Source organism: Ranitomeya variabilis, chromosome 7 (assembly GCF_051348905.1).
Source record: "Ranitomeya variabilis isolate aRanVar5 chromosome 7, aRanVar5.hap1, whole genome shotgun sequence".
In the NCBI taxonomy this organism is placed as follows: Eukaryota; Metazoa; Chordata; class Amphibia; order Anura; family Dendrobatidae; genus Ranitomeya; species Ranitomeya variabilis.
Window position 1 is genome coordinate 3171159 of NC_135238.1, and position 24055 is coordinate 3195213.

The 24055-nt window shown below is 49.4% G+C and overlaps 1 protein-coding gene across 1 annotated transcript in view; it reads right to left on the minus strand.

The window, feature by feature from the left end:
* LOC143785026 (uncharacterized) overlaps positions 1 to 14827 on the minus strand; it is a 46467-nt gene extending 31640 nt beyond the window's left edge. The window contains exons 1-2 of the mRNA XM_077273671.1: positions 14710 to 14827; positions 12535 to 14506 (exon numbers count right to left, since the gene is read on the minus strand). Of these exons, the coding sequence (XP_077129786.1) occupies positions 12535 to 14506; positions 14710 to 14746 (2009 nt within the window). The 5' untranslated portion in view covers positions 14747 to 14827. The remainder of the gene's footprint in view (positions 1 to 12534; positions 14507 to 14709) is intronic.
* Between the last annotated feature and the right edge of the window lie 9228 nt (positions 14828 to 24055).

Here is a 24055-nt window from a genome sequence, read left to right on the forward strand (position 1 = left end):
CAGACTACTCTGTACCCTCCACACTCCTCCATCCTCCTGCTCCAGACTACTCGGTACCCTCCAGACTCCTCCATCCTCCTGCTCCAGACTCCTCAGTACCCTCCAGACTCCTCCATCCTCCTGCTCCAGACTCCTCAGTACCCTCCAGACTCCTCCATCCTCCTGCTCCAGACTACTCTGTACCCTCCAGACTCCTCCATCCTCCTGCTCCAGCCTACTCTGTACCCTCCAGACTCCTCCATCCTCCTGCTCCAGCCTACTCTGTACCCTCCACACTCCTCCATCCTCCTGCTCCAGACTACTCGGTACCCTCCAGACTCCTCCATCCTCCTGCTCCAGACTACTCGGTACCCTCCAGACTCCTCCATCCTCCTGCTCCAGACTACTCGGTACCCTCCAGACTCCTCCATCCTCCTGCTCCAGACTCCTCAGTACCTTCCAGACTCCTCCATCCTCCTGCTCCAGCCTACTCTGTACACTCCAGACTCCTCCGTCCTCCTGCTCCAGACTACTCGGTACCCTCCACACTCCTCTGTCCTCCTGCTCCAGACTCCTCCTGTATATATACACTGCACAGTACCACTCCCCCTGTATATATACACTGCACAGTACCACTCCTCCTGTATATATACACTGCACAGTACCACTCCTCCTGTATATATACACTGCACAGTACCACTCCCCCTGTATATATACACTGCACAGTACCACTCCCCCTGTATATATATACTGCACAGTACCACTCCTCCTGTCCTGTATATATACACTGCACAGTACCGCTCCTCCTGTCCTGTATATATACACTGCACAGTACCACTCCTCCTGTGTATATACACTGCACAGCACCGCTCCTCCTGTATATATACACTGCACAGTACCACTCCTCCTGTCCTGTATATATACACTGCACAGTACCACTCCTCCTGTCCTGTATATATACACTGCACAGTACCACTCCTCCTGTATATATACACTGCACAGTACCACTCCTCCTGTCCTGTATATATACACTGCACAGTACCACTCCTCCTGTATATATACACTGCACAGTACCACTCCTCCTGTATATATACACTGCACAGTACCACTCCTCCTGTCCTGTATATATACACCGCACAGTACCACTCCTCCTGTATATATACACTGCACAGTACCACTCCTCCTGTATATATACACTGCACAGTACCGCTCCTCCTGTATATATACACTGCACAGTACCACTCCTCCTGTTTATATACACTGCACAGTACCACTCCTCCTGTCCTGTATATATACACTGCACAGTACCACTCCTCCTGTATATATACACTGCACAGTACCACTCCTCCTGTATATATACACTGCACAGTACCGCTCCTCCTGTCCTGTATATATACACTGCACAGTACCACTCCTCCTGTATATATACACTGCACAGTACCACTCCTCCTGTCCTGTTTATATACACTGCACAGTACCACTCCTCCTGTCCTGTTTATATACACTGCACAGTACCACTCCTCTTGTATATATACACTGCACAGTACCGCTCCTCCTGTCCTGTATATATACACTGCACAGTACCACTCCTGCATATATACACCGCACAGTACCACTCCTCCTGTCCTGTATATATACACTGCACAGTACCACTCCTCCTGTATATATACGCTGCACAGTACCACTCCTCCTGTATATATACACTGCACAGTACCGCTCCTCCTGTATATATACACTGCACAGTACCACTCCTCCTGTTTATATACACTGCACAGTACCACTCCTCCTGTCCTGTATATATACACTGCACAGTACCACTCCTCCTGTATATATACCCTGCACAGTACCACTCCTCCTGTATATATACACTGCACAGCACCACTCCTCCTGTATATATACACTGCACAGTACCACTCCTCCTGTATATATACACTGCACAGTACCGCTCCTCCTGTCCTCTATATATACACTGTACAGTACCGCTCCTCCTGTCCTGTATATATACACTGCACAGTACCACTCCTCCTGTATATATACACTGCACAGTACCACTCCTCCTGTACTGTATATATACACTGCACAGTACCGCTCCTCCTGTCCTGTATATATACACTGCACAGTACCACTCCTGCTGTATATATACACTGCACAGTACCACTCCTCCTGTATATATACACTGCACAGTTCCACTCTTCCTGTCCTGTATATATACACTGTACAGTACCACTCCTCCTGTATATATACACTGCACAGTACCGCTCCTCCTGTATATATACACTGCACAGTACCACTCCTCCTATCCTGTATATATACACTGCACAGTACCACTCCTCCTGTCCTGTATATATACACTGCACAGTAGTACCACTCCTCCTGTCCTGTATATATACACTGCACAGTACCACTCCTCCTGTCCTGTATATATACACTGCACAGTACCACTCCTCCTGTCCTGTATATATACACCGCACAGTACCACTCCTCCTGTCCTGTATATATACACTGCACAGTACCACTCCTCCTGTATATATACACCGCACAGTACCACTCCTCCTGTCCTGTATATATACACTGCACAGTACCACTCCTCCTGTTCTGTATATATACACTGCACAGTACCACTCCTCCTGTATATATACACTGCACAGTACCGCTCCTCCTGTCCTGTATATATACACTGCACAGTACCGCTCCTCCTGTATATATACACTGCACAGTACCACTCCTCCTGTCCTGTATATATACACTGCACAGTACCACTCCTCCTGTCCTGTATATATACACCGCACAGTACCACTCCTCCTGTCCTGTATATATAAACTGCACAGTACCACTCCTCCTATCCTGTATATATACACTGCACAGTACCACTCCTCCTGTCCTGTATATATACACCGCACAGTACCACTCCTCCTGTCCTGTATATATAAACTGCACAGTACCACTCCTCCTATCCTGTATATATACACTGCACAGTACCTCTCCTGTCCTGTATATATACACTGCACAGTACCACTCCTCCTGCATATATACACCGCACAGTACCACTCCTCCTGTCCTGTATATATACACTGCACAGTACCACTCCTCCTGTATATATACACTGCACAGTACCACTCCTCCTGTATATATACACTGCACAGTACCACTCCTCCTGTATATATACACTGCACAGTACCACTCCTGCTGTCCTGTATATATATACACTGCACAGTACCACTCCTGCTGTCCTGTATATATACACTGCACAGTACCGCTCCTCCTGTACTGTATATATACACTGCACAGTACCGCTCCTCCTGTCCTGTATATATACACTGCACAGTACAACTCCTCCTGTATATATACACCGCACAGTACCACTCCTCCTGTCCTGTATATATACACTGCACAGTACCACTCCTCCTGTCCTGTATATATACACTGCACAGTACCACTCCTCTTGTATATATACACTGCACAGTACCACTCCTCCTGTATATATACACTGCACAGTACCACTCCTCCTGTCCTGTATATATACACTGCACAGTACCACTGCTCCTGTATATATACACTGCACAGTACCTCTCCTCCTGTATATATACACTGCACAGTACCACTCCTCTTGTATATATACACTGCACAGTACCACTCCTCCTGTATATATACACTGCACAGTACCACTCCTCTTGTATATATACACTGCACAGTACCACTCCTCCTGTATATATACACTGCACAGTACCACTTCTCCTGTCCTGTATATATACACTTCACAGTACCACTCCTCCTGTCCTGTATATATACACTGCACAGTACCACTCCTCCTCCTGTCCTGTATATATACACTGCACAGTACCACTCCTCCTCCTGTCCTGTATATATACACTGCACAGTACCACTCCTCCTGTCCTGTATATATACACTGCACAGTACCACTCCTCATGTCATGTATATATACACTGCACAGTACCACTCCTCCTGTATATATACACTGCACAGTACCACTTCTCCTGTCCTGTATATATACACTGCACAGTACCACTCCTCCTGTATATATACACTGCACAGTACCGCTCCTCCTGTCCTGTATATATATGCTGCACAGTACCACTCCTCCTGTATATACACTGCACAGTACCACTCCTCCTGTCCTGTATATATACACTGCACAGTACCGCTCCTCCTGTCCTGTATATATACACTGCACAGTACCTCTCCTCCTGTCCTGTATATATACACTGCACAGTACCGCTCCTCCTCCTGTCCTGTATATATACACTGCACAGTACCACTCCTCCTGTCCTGTATATATACACTGCACAGTACCACTCCTCCTCCTGTCCTGTATATATACACTGCACAGTACCGCTCCTCCTCCTGTCCTGTATATATACACTGCACAGTACCGCTCCTCGTGTCCTGTATATATACACTGCACAGTACCACTCCTCCTGTATATATACACCGCACAGTACCACTCCTCCTGTATATATACACCGCACAGTACCACTCCTCCTCCTGTCCTGTATATATACACTGAACAGTACCGCTCCTCGTGTCCTGTATATATACACTGCACAGTACCACTCCTCCTGTATATATACACTGCACAGTACCACTCCTCCTGTATATATACACTGCACAGTACCACTCCTCCTGTCCTGTATATATACACTGCACAGTACCACTCCTCCTCCTGTCCTGTATATATACACTGCACAGTACCGCTCCTCGTGTCCTGTATATATACACTGCACAGTACCACTCCTCCTGTATATATACACCGCACAGTACCACTCCTCCTGTATATATACACCGCACAGTACCACTCCTCCTCCTGTCCTGTATATATACACTGAACAGTACCGCTCCTCGTGTCCTGTATATATACACTGCACAGTACCACTCCTCCTGTATATATACACTGCACAGTACCACTCCTCCTGTATATATACACTGCACAGTACCACTCCTCCTGTCCTGTATATATACACTGCACAGTACCACTCCTCCTGTCCTGTATATATACACTGCACAGTACCACTCCTCCTCCTGTCCTGTATATATACACTGCACAGTACCACTCCTCCTGTCCTGTATATATACACTGCACAGTACCACTCCTCCTGTCCTGTATATATACACTGCACAGTACCACTCCTCCTGTATATATACACTGCACAGTACCACTCCTCCTGTATATATACACTGCACAGTACCGCTCCTCCTGTATATATACACTGCACAGTACCACTCCTCCTGTATATGTACACTGCACAGTACCACTCCTCCTGTATATATACACTGCACAGTACCACTCCTCCTGTATATATACACTGCACAGTACCGCTCCTCCTGTATATATACACTGCACAGTACCACTCCTCCTGTATATATACACTGCACAGTACCACTCCTCCTGTATATATACACTGCACAGTACCACTCCTCCTGTATATATACACTGCACAGTACCACTCCTCCTGTATATACACTGCACAGTACCCTCCACCTGTCCTGTATATATACCCTGCACAGTACCACTCCTCCTGTATATATACTGCACAGTACCGCTCCTCCTGTCCTGTATATATACACTGCACAGTACCACTCCTCCTGTATATATACACTGCACAGTACCACTTCTCCTGTACTGTATATATACACTGCACAGTACCACTCCTCCTGTATATATACACTGCACAGTACCGCTCCTCCTGTCCTGTATATATATGCTGCACAGTACCACTCCTCCTGTATATACACTGCACAGTACCACTCCTCCTGTCCTGTATATATACACTGCACAGTACCGCTCCTCCTGTCCTGTATATATACACTGCACAGTACCTCTCCTCCTGTCCTGTATATATACACTGCACAGTACCGCTCCTCCTCCTGTCCTGTATATATACACTGCACAGTACCACTCCTCCTGTTCTGTATATATACACTGCACAGTACCACTCCTCCTCCTGTCCTGTATATATACACTGCACAGTACCGCTCCTCGTGTCCTGTATATATACACTGCACAGTACCACTCCTCCTGTATATATACACCGCACAGTACCACTCCTCCTGTATATATACACCGCACAGTACCACTCCTCCTCCTGTCCTGTATATATACACTGAACAGTACCGCTCCTCGTGTCCTGTATATATACACTGCACAGTACCACTCCTCCTGTATATATACACTGCACAGTACCACTCCTCCTGTATATATACACTGCACAGTACCACTCCTCCTGTCCTGTATATATACACTGCACAGTACCACTCCTCCTGTCCTGTATATATACACTGCACAGTACCACTCCTCCTCCTGTCCTGTATATATACACTGCACAGTACCACTCCTCCTGTCCTGTATATATACACTGCACAGTACCACTCCTCCTGTCCTGTATATATACACTGCACAGTACCACTCCTCCTGTATATATACACTGCACAGTACCACTCCTCCTGTATATATACACTGCACAGTACCGCTCCTCCTGTATATATACACTGCACAGTACCACTCCTCCTGTATATGTACACTGCACAGTACCACTCCTCCTGTATATATACACTGCACAGTACCACTCCTCCTGTATATATACACTGCACAGTACCGCTCCTCCTGTATATATACACTGCACAGTACCACTCCTCCTGTATATATACACTGCACAGTACCACTCCTCCTGTATATATACACTGCACAGTACCACTCCTCCTGTATATATACACTGCACAGTACCACTCCTCCTGTATATATACACCGCACAGTACCACTCCTCCTGAATATATACACTGCACAGTACCACTCCTCCTGTATATATACACTGCACAGTACCACTCCTCCTGTCCTGTATATATACTGCACAGTACCACTCCTCCTCCTGTCCTGTATATATACACTGCACAGTACCGCTCCTCGTGTCCTGTATATATACACTGCACAGTACCACTCCTCCTGTATATATACACTGCACAGTACCACTCCTCCTGTATATATAGACTGCACAGTACCACTCCTCCTGTCCTGTATATGTACACTGCACAGTACCCCTCCTCCTGTATATATACACTGCACAGTACCGCTCCTCCTGTATATATACACTGCACAGTACCACTCCTCCTGTATATGTACACTGCACAGTACCACTCCTCCTGTATATATACACTGCACAGTACCGCTCCTCCTGTATATATACAGTGCACAGTACCACTCCTCCTGTATATATACACTGCACAGTACCACTCCTCCTGTCCTGTATATATACACTGCACAGTACCACTCCTCCTGTCCTGTATATATACACTGCACAGTACCACTCCTCCTCCTGTCCTGTATATATACACTGCACAGTACCACTCCTCCTGTATATATACACTGCACAGTACCACTCCTCCTGTCCTGTATATATACACTGCACAGCACCACTCCTCCTGTCCTGTATATATACACTGCACAGTACCACTCCTGCTGTCCTGTATATATACACTGTACAGTACCACTCCTCCTGTCCTGTATATATACACTGTACAGTACCACTCCTCCTGTCCTGTATATATACACTGCACAGTACCGCTCCTCCTGTATATATACACTGCACAGTACCACTCCTCCTGTCCTGTATATATACACTGCACAGTACCACTCCTCCTGTCCTGTATATATACACTGCACAGTACCACTCCTCCTGTCCTGTATATATACACTGCACAGTACCGCTCCTCCTGTATATATACACTGCACAGTACCACTCCTCCTGTATATATACACTGCACAGTACCACTCCTCCTGTATATATACACCGCACAGTACCACTCCTCCTGAATATATACACTGCACAGTACCACTCCTCCTGTATATATACACTGCACAGTTCCACTCCTCCTGTCCTGTATATATACTGCACAGTACCACTCCTCCTCCTGTCCTGTATATATACACTGCACAGTACCGCTCCTCGTGTCCTGTATATATACACTGCACAGTACCACTCCTCCTGTATATATACACTGCACAGTACCACTCCTCCTGTATATATAGACTGCACAGTACCACTCCTCCTGTCCTGTATATATACACTGCACAGTACCATTCCTCCAGTCCTGTATATATACACTGCACAGTACCACTCCTCCTGTATATATACACTGCACAGTACCACTCCTCCTGTCCTGTATATATACACTGCACAGTACCATTCCTCCTGTCCTGTATATATACACTGCACAGTACCACTCCTCCTGTATATATACACTGCACAGTACCGCTCCTCCTGTATATATACACTGCACAGTACAGCTCCTCCTGTATATATACACTGCACAGTACCGCTCCTCCTGTATATATACACTGCACAGTACCACTCCTCCTGTATATATACACTGCACAGTACCGCTCCTCCTGTATATATACACTGCACAGTACCGCTCCTCCTGTATATATACACTGCACAGTACCGCTCCTCCTGTATATATACACTGCACAGTACCGCTCCTCCTGTATATATACACTGCACAGTACCACTCCTCCTGTATATATACACTGCACAGTACCGCTCCTCCTGTATATATACACTGCACAGTACCGCTCCTCCTGTATATATACACTGCACAGTACCACTCCTCCTGTATATATACACTGCACAGTACCACTCCTCCTGTATATATACACTGCACAGTACCACTCCTCCTGTATATATACACCGCACAGTACCACTCCTCCTGAATATATACACTGCACAGTACCACTCCTCCTGTCCTGTATATATACTGCACAGTACCACTCCTCCTCCTGTCCTGGATATATACACTGCACAGTACCGCTCCTCGTGTCCTGTATATATACACTGCACAGTACCACTCCTCCTGTATATATACACTGCACAGTACCACTCCTCCTGTATATATACACTGCACAGTACCACTCCTCCTGTATATATAGACTGCACAGTACCACTCCTCCTGTCCTGTATATATACACTGCACAGTACCCCTCCTCCTGTATATATACACTGCACAGTACCGCTCCTCCTGTATATATACACTGCACAGTACCACTCCTCCTGTATATGTACACTGCACAGTACCACTCCTCCTGTATATATACACTGCACAGTACCACTCCTCCTGTATATATACACTGCACAGTACCGCTCCTCCTGTATATATACAGTGCACAGTACCACTCCTCCTGTATATATACACTGCACAGTACCACTCCTCCTGTCCTGTATATATACACTGCACAGTACCACTCCTCCTGTCCTGTATATATACACTGCACAGTACCACTCCTCCTGTATATATACACTGCACAGTACCACTCCTCCTCCTGTCCTGTATATATACACTGCACAGTACCACTCCTCCTGTCCTGTATATATACACTGTACAGTACCACTCCTCCTGTCCTGTATATATACACTGCACAGCACCACTCCTCCTGTCCTGTATATATACACTGCACAGTACCACTCCTGCTGTCCTGTATATATACACTGTACAGTACCACTCCTCCTGTCCTGTATATATACACTGTACAGTACCACTCCTCCTGTCCTGTATATATACACTGCACAGTACCACTCCTCCTGTATATATACACTGCACAGTACCACTCCTCCTGTCCTGTATATATACACTGTACAGTACCACTCCTCCTGTCCTGTATATATACACTGCACAGTACCACTCCTCCTGTCCTGTATATATACACTGCACAGTACCACTCTTCCTGTCCTGTATATATATATACATATATATATATATATATATATATATACACTGCACAGTACCACTCCTCCTGTATATATACACTGCACAGTACCACTCCTCCTGTCCTGTATATATACACTGCACAGTACCACTCCTCCTGTCCTGTATATATACACTGCACAGTACCACTCCTCCTGTCCTGTATATATACACTGCACAGTACCACTCCTCCTGTCCTGTATATATACACTGCACAGTACCACTCCTCCTGTCCTGTATATATACACTGCACAGTACCACTCCTCCTCCTGTCCTGTATATATACACTGCACAGTACCACTCCTCCTGTCCTGTATATACACACTGTACAGTACCACTCTTCCTATATATATACACTGCACAGTACCACTCCTCCTGTCCTGTATATATACACTGCACAGTACCACTCCTCATGTCCTGTATATATACACTGCACAGTACCACTCCTCCTGTCCTGTATATATATACTGCACAGTACCACTCCTCCTGTCCTGTATATATACACTGCACAGTACCACTTCTCCTCCTGTCCTGTATATATACACTGCACAGTACCACTCCTCCTGTCCTGTATATACACACTGTACAGTACCACTCTTCCTATATATATACACTGCACAGTACCACTCCTCCTGTCCTGTATATATACACTGCTCAGTACCACTCCTCCTGTATATACACTGCACAGTACCACTTCTCCTGTATATATACACTGCACAGTACCACTCCTCCTGTATATATACACTGCACAGTACCACTCCTCCTGTATATATACACTGCACAGTACCACTCCTCCTGTCCTGTATATATACACTGCACAGTACCACTCCCCCTGTATATATACACTGCACAGTACCACTCCTCCTGTCCTGTATATATACACTGCACAGTACCGCTCCTCCTGTCCTGTATATATACACTGCACAGTACCACTCCTCCTCCTGTCCTGTATATATACACTGCACAGTACCGCTCCTCTTGTCCTGTATATATACACTGCACAGTACCACTCCTCCTGTATATATACACTGCACAGTACCGCTCCTCCTGTATATATACACTGCACAGTACCGCTCCTCCTGTATATATACACTGCACAGTACCACTCCTCCTGTCCTGTATATATACACTGCACAGTACCACTCCTCCTGTCCTGTATATATACACTGCACAGTACCACTCCTCCTGTCCTGTATATATACACTGCACAGTACCGCTCCTCCTATATATATACACTGCACAGTACCACTCCTCCTGTATATATACACTGCACAGTACCACTCCTCCTGTATATATACACTGCACAGTACCACTCCTCCTGTATATATACACTGCACAGTACCACTCCTCTCGTCCTGTATATATACACTGCACAGTACCACTCCTCCTGTCCTGTATATATACACTGCACAGTACCACTCCTCCTGTCCTGTATATATACACTGCACAGTACCGCTCCTCCTCCTGTCCTGTATATATACACTGCACAGTACCACTCCTCCTGTCCTGTATATATACACTGCACAGTAGTACCACTCCTCCTGTCCTGTATATATACACTGCACAGTACCACTCCTCCTGTATATATACACTGCACAGTACCGCTCCTCCTGTATATATACACTGCACAGTACCACTCCTCCTGTATATATACACCGCACAGTACCGCTCCTCATGTCCTGTATATATACACTGCACAGTACCGCTCCTCGTGTCCTGTATATATACACTGCACAGTACCGCTCCTCCTGTCCTGTATATATACACTGCACAGTACCGCTCCTCCTGTCCTGTATATATACACTGCACAGTACCACTCCTCCTGTCCTGTATATATACACTGCACAGTACCACTCCTACTGTATATATACACTGCACAGTACCGCTCCTCCTGTATATATACACTGCACAGTACCACTCCTCCTGTCCTGTATATATACACTGCACAGTACCGCTCCTCCTGTATATATACACTGCACAGTACCACTCCTCCTGTATATATACACCGCACAGTACCGCTCCTCATGTCCTGTATATATACACTGCACAGTACCGCTCCTCGTGTCCTGTATATATACACTGCACAGTACCGCTCCTCCTGTCCTGTATATATACACTGCACAGTACCGCTCCTCCTGTCCTGTATATATACACTGCACAGTACCACTCCTCCTGTCCTGTATATATACACTGCACAGTACCACTCCTACTGTATATATACACTGCACAGTACCACTCCCCCTGTATATATACACTGCACAGTACCACTCCTCCTGTCCTGTATATATACACTGTACAGTACCATTCCTCCTGTCCTGTATATATACACTGCACAGTACCACTCCCCCTGTATATATACACTGCACAGTACCACTCCTCCTGTCCTGTATATATACACTGCACAGTACCACTCCTCCTGTCCTGTATATATACACTGCACAGTACCGCTCCTCGTGTCCTGTATATATACACTGCACAGTACCACTCCCCCTGTCCTGTATATATACACTGCACAGTACCACTCCCCCTGTATATATACACTGCACAGTACCACTCCTCCTGTCCTGTATATATACACTGCACAGTACCACTCCTCCTGTCCTGTATATATACACTGCACAGTACCGCTCCTCCTGTCCTGTATATATACACTGCACAGTACCGCTCCTCGTGTCCTGTATATACACACTGAACAGAGAAATTATGACTGTGTCCTCGCTGATCGAGCCCTGCAGAGCGACTTGGTTTCCCTTCTTTACCACGGTGGGCACCCACTACCACCAGCCACCATGCCCCATCACTCACCTTGAGCCGTTGCTATAGTGAATCACCAGTGATCGCCCGAGGATGGAGTGTGGCCCAGACAGTGGGAAGTTCATGTCTGTGTACTGCTTGGTTACATTTTCTTGGTCATGTAAAGACCCCCTCCGACCACTGATATCCCCCACCTCATACTCGTCATCTGTTCCATTACCCGCTGGTGGAGATGTGGACATGTCTATTCCAAATGGATTAAAGTGGCCTCTGATTAGAGCGCTTGAACATGGATTGTTTAGAGCTCCATTCACTGGAAGAAGATGGATGTGGAACCCCCCAGCAAGGTTCTGTAGACCACTGAAACTAATCTGAACTGAGGTTGGGTCAAATTCAGAGGCTTGTGAAGCTTGCAGTTCACCCTGAGCATTGCCACCACCAAACCAGGCACCCGTCCGTGCTTCTTTTATGTGCTGAAGGAGGACGTTGGCACAGGCCACACGTGTTGTCGTGCCATTTGCTCCATGAACAACCAAAGATCGGCCAATGATGGAGTTAGAACCACCAAGTGATGATGATGTGTCAGTAAAAACGTATCTGGCTGGACTGGACGTATAGAAGGAGATGGGTCGGTGTTTGGAGGCATAGTCTCCCGCCTCACACCTCAGAGGGTGCTGTGATCTGCACTGGTTACTGTAGTTCTGGTTGACAGGTACATTGTATGGGTTGAAGTGCCCCCCAGCGTTGGCACAGATTTCAGACTCTGTGAGGAGAGGATTGTTATGAATGTGCCAATTATGACCCCGACTGGCACTGTCAGAACCATGAGAAAGCTCCACATAGATGGAGAGGTCACCATAAGGATCGTTCAAGGCCTGCTGGAACATGACTCTACCCATCACTCCTTTCCGAAAGACCACCATGGCTCTTAGGGCTTCTCCTTCTGGTTGTATGGTGCCACAGGCACATGCTTTGCCACCCATCTCTGATAGAACCACGGAGCGGCCAAGGATACTGTGATATCCGAACATTGGCAGATTTTGGTCAACTAGAGAATCCATAACCTTATCTTGACCTTGAATTGTGCCATGACGGCCGCTCAAGTTACCCATCGGCCAGGAGTTATGACCACTTGAAGCAGACGTAAACTGACTGTTGATATCCAAGGGATTCCAGAGATTCCCGATGCTTGCTGTGGTGCATACGTCTTGCTTGGGTATCTGCCATGGAAGTATGGGAAGGGAATGAATTCCGTAGTTGACAGTGCGCCCGAGGAGGCCCCATAGTTTGACAGATACGTGGGTTGGGTGGAAAGGAGACTGCTGCCTGAATGTAAAGCTCCCATTGACTCCCAGCATGCTGATGGGTGCAGATGACACTTTCGGGGTCAAGTTCCTTATCTCTGCGCACACCCATTGCTCATTATACTTTACCAGAAGGAATGGCATCATGGTGACATCATTCAATTCTATGCGGCTCTTGATAAACTCTTGGCCACTGCCAAGTCTAACACTGCCAAAAATATGAGCAGCATCTATACGGCACGAACTGGAGAACAGCACCGAGGCATTGGATGTAGGAATCTCTTCCAGCATGGCCAAATCCAGCACGGCCAAGATTGTGTCGTCTGCCAGTGACTGGAGGAAGATTGCCTGGCCGATGATGAAGGAGTGGAGCTTGGCTTGCCACGTGCGCTGGGACTCACCCAGGAGATTGGCACATGTCCTCAGGCCACAGGACTGCAGAGCCAGCGATCGGCCGTCCCATCTCATCTTTCCGTTTATGACCATTTGTCCGGCTCCAGGCATAGTGAGATTGTATTGAGAGCTACCAATGATCTTCTCATCACAGGGATCACGCGATGCCCCATACACCACCGGAAACTCATGGATGGAAATGTGGACAGAGCCACATGTGCCTGTCAGGTTGGTGTGGACAATCCTGGTGTCGGTGGTTATTGAGATGGTACCGGCTATGCCAATCATGTGGATTTGAGCTGTTAAATCTCGCTGGGACTCAGAGCCTGAAAAAAAGTGACGAAAAACGGTAAGATTAGTGACCCAGGCCTGACTACAAAGTGTTTACACCGGGATTACACATTCACCAGGGTCTGAACTCTGGTCACCCTTTTGGTGGGCAGGTCACGCTTATTTATTACCCCGCACCCATCAAGTTAATTAAGGCTTCATTCATCCCCTGGCCCACTGACTGGCACTGGGCACTCACCGTGCAGCAGCATGGCAGCCATCAGCAGGAGCAGCATTCTGGGCACAGGTGCTCCTCGCTCCCTAGATGAAGATGTGACAAGTTCTGCTGCACCAAGTGCACAAGCTCCACCGCTCACTTCCTTACACTCATCCACTCCACGAGCTAATGGGCAGTGTCCACGAAAGCAGGATTAACCATTGCTGTTCTGCAGACTAGGAAATGAGTGTTGCCAAGAGGAGTGTCCATCACTTCAACCAATCCATCACCTGCTCTGAAGGAGAGCGAGCGATCTATGGCAGCGGTGCCACCTGCAGATATGGGGAAGAGCGAGCGATCTATGGCAGCGGTGCCACCTGCAGATATGGGGAAGAGCGAGCGATCTATGGCAGCGGTGCTACCTGCAGATATGGAGAAGAGCGAGCCATCTATGGCAGCGGTGCCACCTGCAGATATGGGGAAGAGCGAGCGATCTATGGCAGCGGTGCCACCTGCAGATATGGGGAAGAGCGAGCGATCTATGGCAGCGGTGCTACCTGCAGATATGGAGAAGAGCGAGCGATCTATGGCAGCGGTGCTACCTGCAGATATGGGGAAGAGCGAGCGATCTATGGCAGCGGTGCCACCTGCAGATATGGGGAAGAGCGAGCGATCTATGGCAGCGGTGCCACCTGCAGATATGGAGAAGAGCGAGCGATCTATGGCAGCGGTGCTACCTGCAGATATGGAGAAGAGCGAGCGATCTATGGCAGCGGTGCTACCTGCAGATATGGGGAAGAGCGAGCGATCTATGGCAGCGGTGCCACCTGCAGATATGGGGAAGAGCGAGCGATCTATGGCAGCGGTGCTACCTGCAGATATGAAGAAGAGCTAGGGATCTATGGCAGCGGTGCTACGTGCAGATATGGAGAAGAGCGAGGGATCTATGGCAGCGGTGCTACCTGCAGATATGGGGAAGAGCGAGCGATCTATGGCAGCGGTGCCACCTGCAGATATGGGGAAGAGCGAGCGATCTATGGCAGCGGTGCTACCTGCAGATATGGGGAAGAGCGAGCGATCTATGGCAGCGGTGCCACCTGCAGATATGGAGAAGAGCGAGCGATCTATGGCAGCGGTGCTACCTGCAGATATGGAGAAGAGCGAGCGATCTATGGCAGCGGTGCTACCTGCAGATATGGGGAAGAGCGAGCGATCTATGGCAGCGGTGCTACCTGCAGATATGGGGAAGAGCGAGCGATCTATGGCAGCGGTGCCACCTGCAGATATGGGGAAGAGCGAGCGATCTATGGCAGCGGTGCTACCTGCAGATATGGAGAAGAGCGAGCCATCTATGGCAGCGGTGCCACCTGCAGATATGGGGAAGAGCGAGTGATCTATGGCAGCGGTGCCACCTGCAGATATGGGGAAGAGCGAGCGATCTATGGCAGCGGTGCTACCTGCAGATATGGAGAAGAGCGAGCGATCTATGGCAGCGGTGCTACCTGCAGATATGGGGAAGAGCGAGCGATCTATGGCAGCGGTGCCACCTGCAGATATGGGGAAGAGCGAGCGATCTATGGCAGCGGTGCCACCTGCAGATATGGAGAAGAGCGAGCGATCTATGGCAGCGGTGCTACCTGCAGATATGGAGAAGAGCGAGCGATCTATGGCAGCGGTGCTACCTGCAGATATGGGGAAGAGCGAGCGATCTATGGCAGCGGTGCCACCTGCAGATATGGGGAAGAGCGAGCGATCTATGGCAGCGGTGCTACCTGCAGATATGAAGAAGAGCTAGGGATCTATGGCAGCGGTGCTACGTGCAGATATGGAGAAGAGCGAGGGATCTATGGCAGCGGTGCTACCTGCAGATATGGGGAAGAGCGAGCGATCTATGGCAGCGGTGCCACCTGCAGATATGGGGAAGAGCGAGCGATCTATGGCAGCGGTGCTACCTGCAGATATGGGGAAGAGCGAGCGATCTATGGCAGCGGTGCCACCTGCAGATATGGAGAAGAGCGAGCGATCTATGGCAGCGGTGCTACCTGCAGATATGGAGAAGAGCGAGCGATCTATGGCAGCGGTGCTACCTGCAGATATGGGGAAGAGCGAGCGATCTATGGCAGCGGTGCTACCTGCAGATATGGGGAAGAGCGAGCGATCTATGGCAGCGGTGCCACCTGCAGATATGGGGAAGAGCGAGCGATCTATGGCAGCGGTGCTACCTGCAGATATGGAGAAGAGCGAGCCATCTATGGCAGCGGTGCCACCTGCAGATATGGGGAAGAGCGAGTGATCTATGGCAGCGGTGCTACCTGCAGATATGGGGAAGAGCGAGCGATCTATGGCAGCGGTGCCACCTGCAGATATGGAGAAGAGCGAGCGATCTATGGCAGCGGTGCCACCTGCAGATATGGGGAAGAGCGAGCGATCTATGGCAGCGGTGCCACCTGCAGATATGGGGAAGAGTGAGCGATCTATGGCAGCGGTGCCACCTGCAGATATGGGGAAGAGCGAGCGATCTATGGCAGCGGTGCTACCTGCAGATATGGAGAAGAGCGAGCGATCTATGGCAGCGGTGCCACCTGCAGATATGGGGAAGAGCGAGCGATCTATGGCAGCGGTGCTACCTGCAGATATGGAGAAGAGCGAGCCATCTATGGCAGCGGTGCCACCTGCAGATATGGGGAAGAGTGAGTGATCTATGGCAGCGGTGCCACCTGCAGATATGGAGAAGAGCGAGCAATCTATGGCAGCGGTGCTACCTGCAGATATAGAGAAGAGCGAGCGATCTATGGCAGCGGTGCTACCTGCAGATATGGAGAAGAGCGAGCGATCTATGGCAGTGGTGCCACCTGCAGATATGGGGAAGAGCGAGCGATCTATGGCAGCGGTGCTACCTGCAGATATGGGGAAGAGCGAGCGATCTATGGCAGCGGTGCCACCTGCAGATATGGGGAAGAGTGAGTGATCTATGGCAGCGGTGCCACCTGCAGATATGGAGAAGAGCGAGTGATCTATGGCAGCAGTGCTACCTGCAGATATGGAGAAGAGCGAGCGATCTATGGCAGCGGTGCTACCTGCAGATATGGGGAAGAGCGAGCGATCTATGGCAGCGGTGCCACCTGCAGATATGGGGAAGAGCGAGCGATCTATGGCAGCGGTGCTACCTGCAGATATGGGGAAGAGCGAGCGATCTATGGCAGCGGTGCTACCTGCAGATATGGAGAAGAGCGAGCGATCTATGGCAGCGGTGCCACCTGCAGATATGGAGAAGAGCGAGCGATCTATGGCAGCGGTGCCACCTGCAGATATAGAGAAGAGTGAGCGATCTATGGCAGCGGTGCTACCTGCAGATATGGGGAAGAGCGAGCGATCTATGGCAGCGGTGCCACCTGCAGATATAGAGAAGAGTGAGCGATCTATGGCAGCGGTGCTACCTGCAGATATGGGGAAGAGCGAGCGATCTATGGCAGCGGTGCTACCTGCAGATATGGAGAAGAGCGAGCCATCTATGGCAGCGGTACTACCTGCAGATATGGGGAAGAGCGAGCGATCTATGGCAGCGGTGCCGGCTGCAGATATGGAGAAGAGCGAGCGATCTATGGCAGTGGTGCCACCTGCAGATATGGAGAAGAGCGAGCGATCTATGGCAGCGGTGCTACCTGCAGATATGGGGAAGAGCGAGCGATCTATGGCAGCGGTGCTACCTGCAGATATGGGGAAGAGCGAGCCATCTATGGCAGCGGTACTACCTGCAGATATGGGGAAGAGCGAGCGATCTATGGCAGTGGTGCTACCTGCAGATATGGAGAAGAGCGAGCGATCTATGGCAGCGGTGCCACCTGCAGATATGGAGAAGAGCGAGCGATCTATGGCAGCGGTGCTACCTGCAGATATGAAGAAGAGCGAGCGATCTATGGCAGCGGTGCTACCTGCAGATATGGAGAAGAGCGAGCGATCTATGGCAGCGGTGCTACCTGCAGATATGGGGAAGAGCGAGCGATCTATGGCAGCGGTGCTACCTGCAGATATGGGGAAGAGCGAGCCATCTATGGCAGCGGTACTACCTGCAGATATGGGGAAGAGCGAGCGATCTATGGCAGCGGTGCTACCTGCAGATATGGAGAAGAGCGAGCGATCAATGGCAGCGATGCTACCTGCAGATATGGGGAAGAGCGAGCGATCTATGGCAGCGGTGCTACCTGCAGATATGGAGAAGACTGAGCGATCTATGGCAGCGGTGCCACCTGCAGATATGGGGAAGAGCGAGCGATCTATGGCAGTGGTGCCACCTGCAGATATGGAGAAGAGCGAGCGATCTATGGCAGCGGTGATACCTGCAGATATGGGGAAGAGCGAGCCATCTATGGCAGCGGTGCTACCTGCAGATATAGAGAAGAGTGAGCGATCTATGGCAGCGGTGCTACCTGCAGATATGGAGAAGAGCGAGCGATCTATGGCAGCGGTGGCACCTGCAGATATGGAGAAGAGTGAGCGATCTATGACAGCGGTGCTACCTGCAGATATGGAGAAGACTGAGCGATCTATGGCAGCGGTGCTACCTGCAGATATGGAGAAGAGCGAGCGATCTATGGCAGCGGTGCCACCTGCAGATATGGGGAAGAGCGAGCGATCTATGGCAGCGGTGCTACCTGCAGATATGGAGAAGAGCGAGCGATCTATGGCAGCGGTGCTACCTGCAGATATGGGGAAGAGCGAGCGATCTATGGCAGCGGTGCTACCTGCAGATATGGACAAGAGCGAGCGATCTATGGCAGCAGTGCCGGCTGCAGATATGGAGAAGAGCGAGCGATCTATGGCAGCGGTGCTGCCTGCAGATATAGAGAAGAGCGAGCGATCTATGGCAGCGGTGCTACCTGCAGATATGGAGAAGAGCGAGCGATCTATGGCAGCGGTGCCACCTGCAGATATGGAGAAGAACGAGCGATCTATGGCAGCAGTGCCGGCTGCAGATATGGAGAAGAGCGAGCGATCTATGGCAGCGGTGCTACCTGCAGATATAGAGAAGAGCGAGCGATCTATGGCAGCGGTGCCACCTGCAGATATGGGGAAGAGCGAGCGATCTATGGCAGCGGTGCCACCTGCAGATATAGAGAAGAGCGAGCGATCTATGGCAGCGGTGCCACCTGCAGATATGGGGAAGAGCGAGCGATCTATGGCAGCGGTGCTACCTGCAGATATGGGGAAGAGCGAGCGATCTATGGCAGCGGTGCCGGCTGCAGATATAGAGAAGAGCGAGCGATCTATGGCAGCGGTGCTACCTGCAGATATAGAGAAGAGTGAGCGATCTATGGCAGCGGTGCTACCTGCAGATATGGAGAAGAGCGAGCGATCTATGGCAGCGGTGCCACCTGCAGATATGGGGAAGAGCGAGCGATCTATGGCAGCGGTGCTACCTGCAGATATGGAGAAGAGCGAGCGATCTATGGCAGCGGTGCCACCTGCAGATATGGAGAAGAACGAGCGATCTATGGCAGCAGTGCCGGCTGCAGATATGGGGAAGAGCGAGCGATCTATGGCAGCGGTGCTACCTGCAGATATGGGGAAGAGCGAGCGATCTATGGCAGCGGTGCCACCTGCAGATATGGAGAAGAGCGAGCGATCTATGGCAGCGGTGCCGGCTGCAGATATAGAGAAGAGTGAGTGATCTATGGCAGCAGTGCCGGCTGCAGATATAGAGAAGAGCGAGCGATCTATGGCAGCGGTGCTACCTGCAGATATAGAGAAGAGCGAGCGATCTATGGCAGCGGTGCTACCTGCAGATATGGAGAAGAGCGAGCGATCTATGGCAGCGGTGCCACCTGCAGATATGGAGAAGAGCGAGCGATCTATGGCAGCGGTGCCACCTGCAGATATGGAGAAGAGCTAGCGATCTATGGCAGCGGTGCTACCTGCAGATATGGGGAAGAGCGAGCGATCTATGGCAGCGGTGCCACCTGCAGATATGGAGAAGAGCGAGCGATCTATGGCAGCGGTGCTACCTGCAGATATGGAGAAGAGCGAGCGATCTATGGCAGCGGTGCCACCTGCAGATATGGAGAAGAGCGAGCGATCTATGGCAGCGGTGCCACCTGCAGATATGGAGAAGAGCGAGCGATCTATGGCAGCGGTGCCGGCTGCAGATATAGAGAAGAGCGAGCGATCTATGGCAGCGGTGCTACCTGCAGATATAGAGAAGAGCGAGCGATCTATGGCAGCGGTGCTACCTGCAGATATAGAGAAGAGCGAGCGATCTATGGCAGCGGTGCCACCTGCAGATATGTAGAAGAGCGAGCGATCTATGGCAGCGGTGCTACCTGCAGATATGGGGAAGAGCGAGCGATCTATGGCAGCGGTGCCACCTGCAGATATGGAGAAGAGCGAGCGATCTATGGCAGCGGTGCTACCTGCAGATATAGAGAAGAGCGAGCGATCTATGGCAGTGGTGCTACCTGCAGATATGGGGAAGAGCGAGCGATCTATGGCAGCGGTGCCACCTGCAGATATGGGGCAGAGCGAGCGATCTATGGCAGCGGTGCGGGCTGGGAATGGTTAATGTCGCTCCCGTCATTTGCAGATGTGGCCTCTATTCAGGATTCGTCTCTGCACAATGGAGCTGACATTTCCCACCGTCCTCCGGCTCCGGATTACTCACAGGTTTCAGGCCCCATTGTGTTGGGCCCTCGGGCGGGGGAGGGACAGCGATCACTTGTCGGCTCCATGTGAAGTTCTGTAAGGAAATATCATTATTCTTCAAGGAAAATAGAAAAAAATTGGAGTCCGGCTGAACAGGATCATGTCGGCCGTGTACATTATTCTTTTGTAAGCACTAACATTTCTCTTGAGAAATAAAAAGAAAAGGAAAATCCAGTCCTGTCCAGCCGGACTCCAATTTTTTCTATTTTCCTTGATGTGAGGCCAGGGCGAGGCCGGAAACTGAGCCCCAGGAGGAACCAAGTGTCTGTAATCATTATTCTTCACCTGATCACACAACTTACCCTCTGGTCACCTCCAGAGCTGCACTCACTATTCTGCTGTTACATTGTGTCTTATCCTCCAGTCACCTCCAGAGCTGCACTCACTATTCTGCTCTTACATCGTGTCTTACCCTCCAGGTCTTTTATTAAATAAAATAAAATACTTTACATGATAATAACAAAGATACATTACAAATAAAACACAACAGAACAAAACATAAGAACAAAGCTCCAATCAGACGACAACAAACGACAAAAATCACAAAGAAATAAACCAGAAATGGAACAAAAATGGAGAAAGTTCATGACCTACAAATCAGGACCGAGAAACAAAAATTCCAATAAAAATAAAGAAAGCAAAACTAAAAGACGACAAACAAAATACTCATAACTACATGAATACCCCTGTAAAAATTTTACATAATAAATAGTATAAAATCATACAAGACCCCCGGCCCAGCTTCATTCATACTACTATATACAACCCCAACTACATTCACACCGTCCTATATATAATATTATATACAATATATACACTATAAACACATTATATACAGATTTATACAACGCCGCAAACACAACAAAACCCTACTGGTCCCACTGCCTTACCTCACAGCCACCCCCTTACACCACCACATTCACCCCACAACAAACCTAAATACAATACAGTGTACAAGATTAACATTTTTTTTTATTTTTTATTATTATTATTATTATTTTTTTTTTTTTTTCCTTTTTTAATATATATACACACCTACTCTAACTATCCCGCCACCCCTGATCCAGCTCTGGCCACAAAGTTCAGGAATTATCCGAGCTAGGATCAGGCCCCAAAGTTTTTCCCCAGGCGGGGCCTGGGCCAGGCCAGATCAGTCTCTTATCACCGCCGTTGAACCCCCCAATCCCCCCACCCAACCTAACTAAGACCCTCTATTATACATACTATATACAATATATACAATACACTATATACAATATATACATAAACCAACTTCACAGAACACAACCTACATACTCACCACCCAAGGCTCAAGTTCGATGCCTGCAAACCTTCTATTCAGGGAACAAAAATACAAAACAAAAACCTAGGGTGTAAAGATATCAGCCCACCACCAGGGTATAGGAGCGCTAACGGACTAAGGCACCCCGAAGGAGAAACCCCTCCAGAGATGGGCCGCCCTCCGGGCACCCAGTCTTTCGCACTCCAGAGATCGCACCTTCACCAGGGCACCTAGGATGCTGCTACAAACTTCATCTACACGGAGGATTTTACTCTGCGTCGTAACTAAAACTCGTGCGTTCCACGTGAAGTACCTGACCACTGCGCTGACTAAGAATAAAGTGACTCGGTCCCTTCTCCCGAGGTCTCTGAACGCTCCATAGGCCCACTCGGCATAGGACAGAGTGGCCAGCCGCGGCCAACCAATGGAAGCGCCCACCCTGTTGTACACCTCTGTATTAAAAGGACAATGAAGCAGGAAGTGCTCCATGCTTTCCAGCATGGTAGCGCAATCCTCACGGGGACAATTCCTGTCCACGGAGCTCCTGTGCTTCAAATTATCCCTCACATACAACTTACCTTGGAAGCAGCGCCAAGTCAAGTCCCAATACTTCTTGGGGATCCTACTAGAATTTAACAAACTTAACCCAACCTCTAGATCCCGACTCGGGCAGTCCCTGAGGACCAATGGTCTCTGAAAATGCGAAAGCAAGACCCGCATGTCGAGGAGTTTCCTCGGGAGGGACCTCACTTCCCACATTCCCAGACCCCACCGGCGCATCATTTTCAGAACCGGGGTAACATAAGCCGGGAGATGCCCGTGCGGTGTGCGAAGATCCTTCAATCTTCCCCCTGTCTCCCATTCCTGGAAGAAAGGCTGAAACCATCCCTTGCAGGAGAATACCCACGGAGGAGCCCTCTCTTTCCAGAGGTTTGCCACGTTAACTTTCAAAAAGGTGTTCACTAGAAACACCACGGGGTTCACCATATTCAACCCCCCTAGTCTCCTCGTGCGATAAGTGACCTCCCGTTTGACTAGGTTTAGTCTATTCCCCCATAACATCTGGAAGAACAGACTGTAGACCCGTGTCCAGAGAGGCTCCGGCAAGACACAGACGCTGCCCAGGTAGATTAACAAGGGGAGCAGGAAAGCTTTGCACAGGTCAACCCTTTCCCTCAGGGTCAAAGACCAACCCTTCCATTGGTCCACTCTTTGGGCCACACCTTTGATTCTGCCTTCCCAGTTTTTCGTGGGGTAATCACCCTGGCCAAATTCGATGCCTAGGACTTTGGCATGTTCTTGGGGTTCGGGGAGGGTGTCCGGAAGATCAAACGTGGGATCCCCGCCTCCCAGCCAGAGACTCTCACACTTGTCCTGGTTGAGCTTGGACCCGGATGCCTCCGAGTAGCT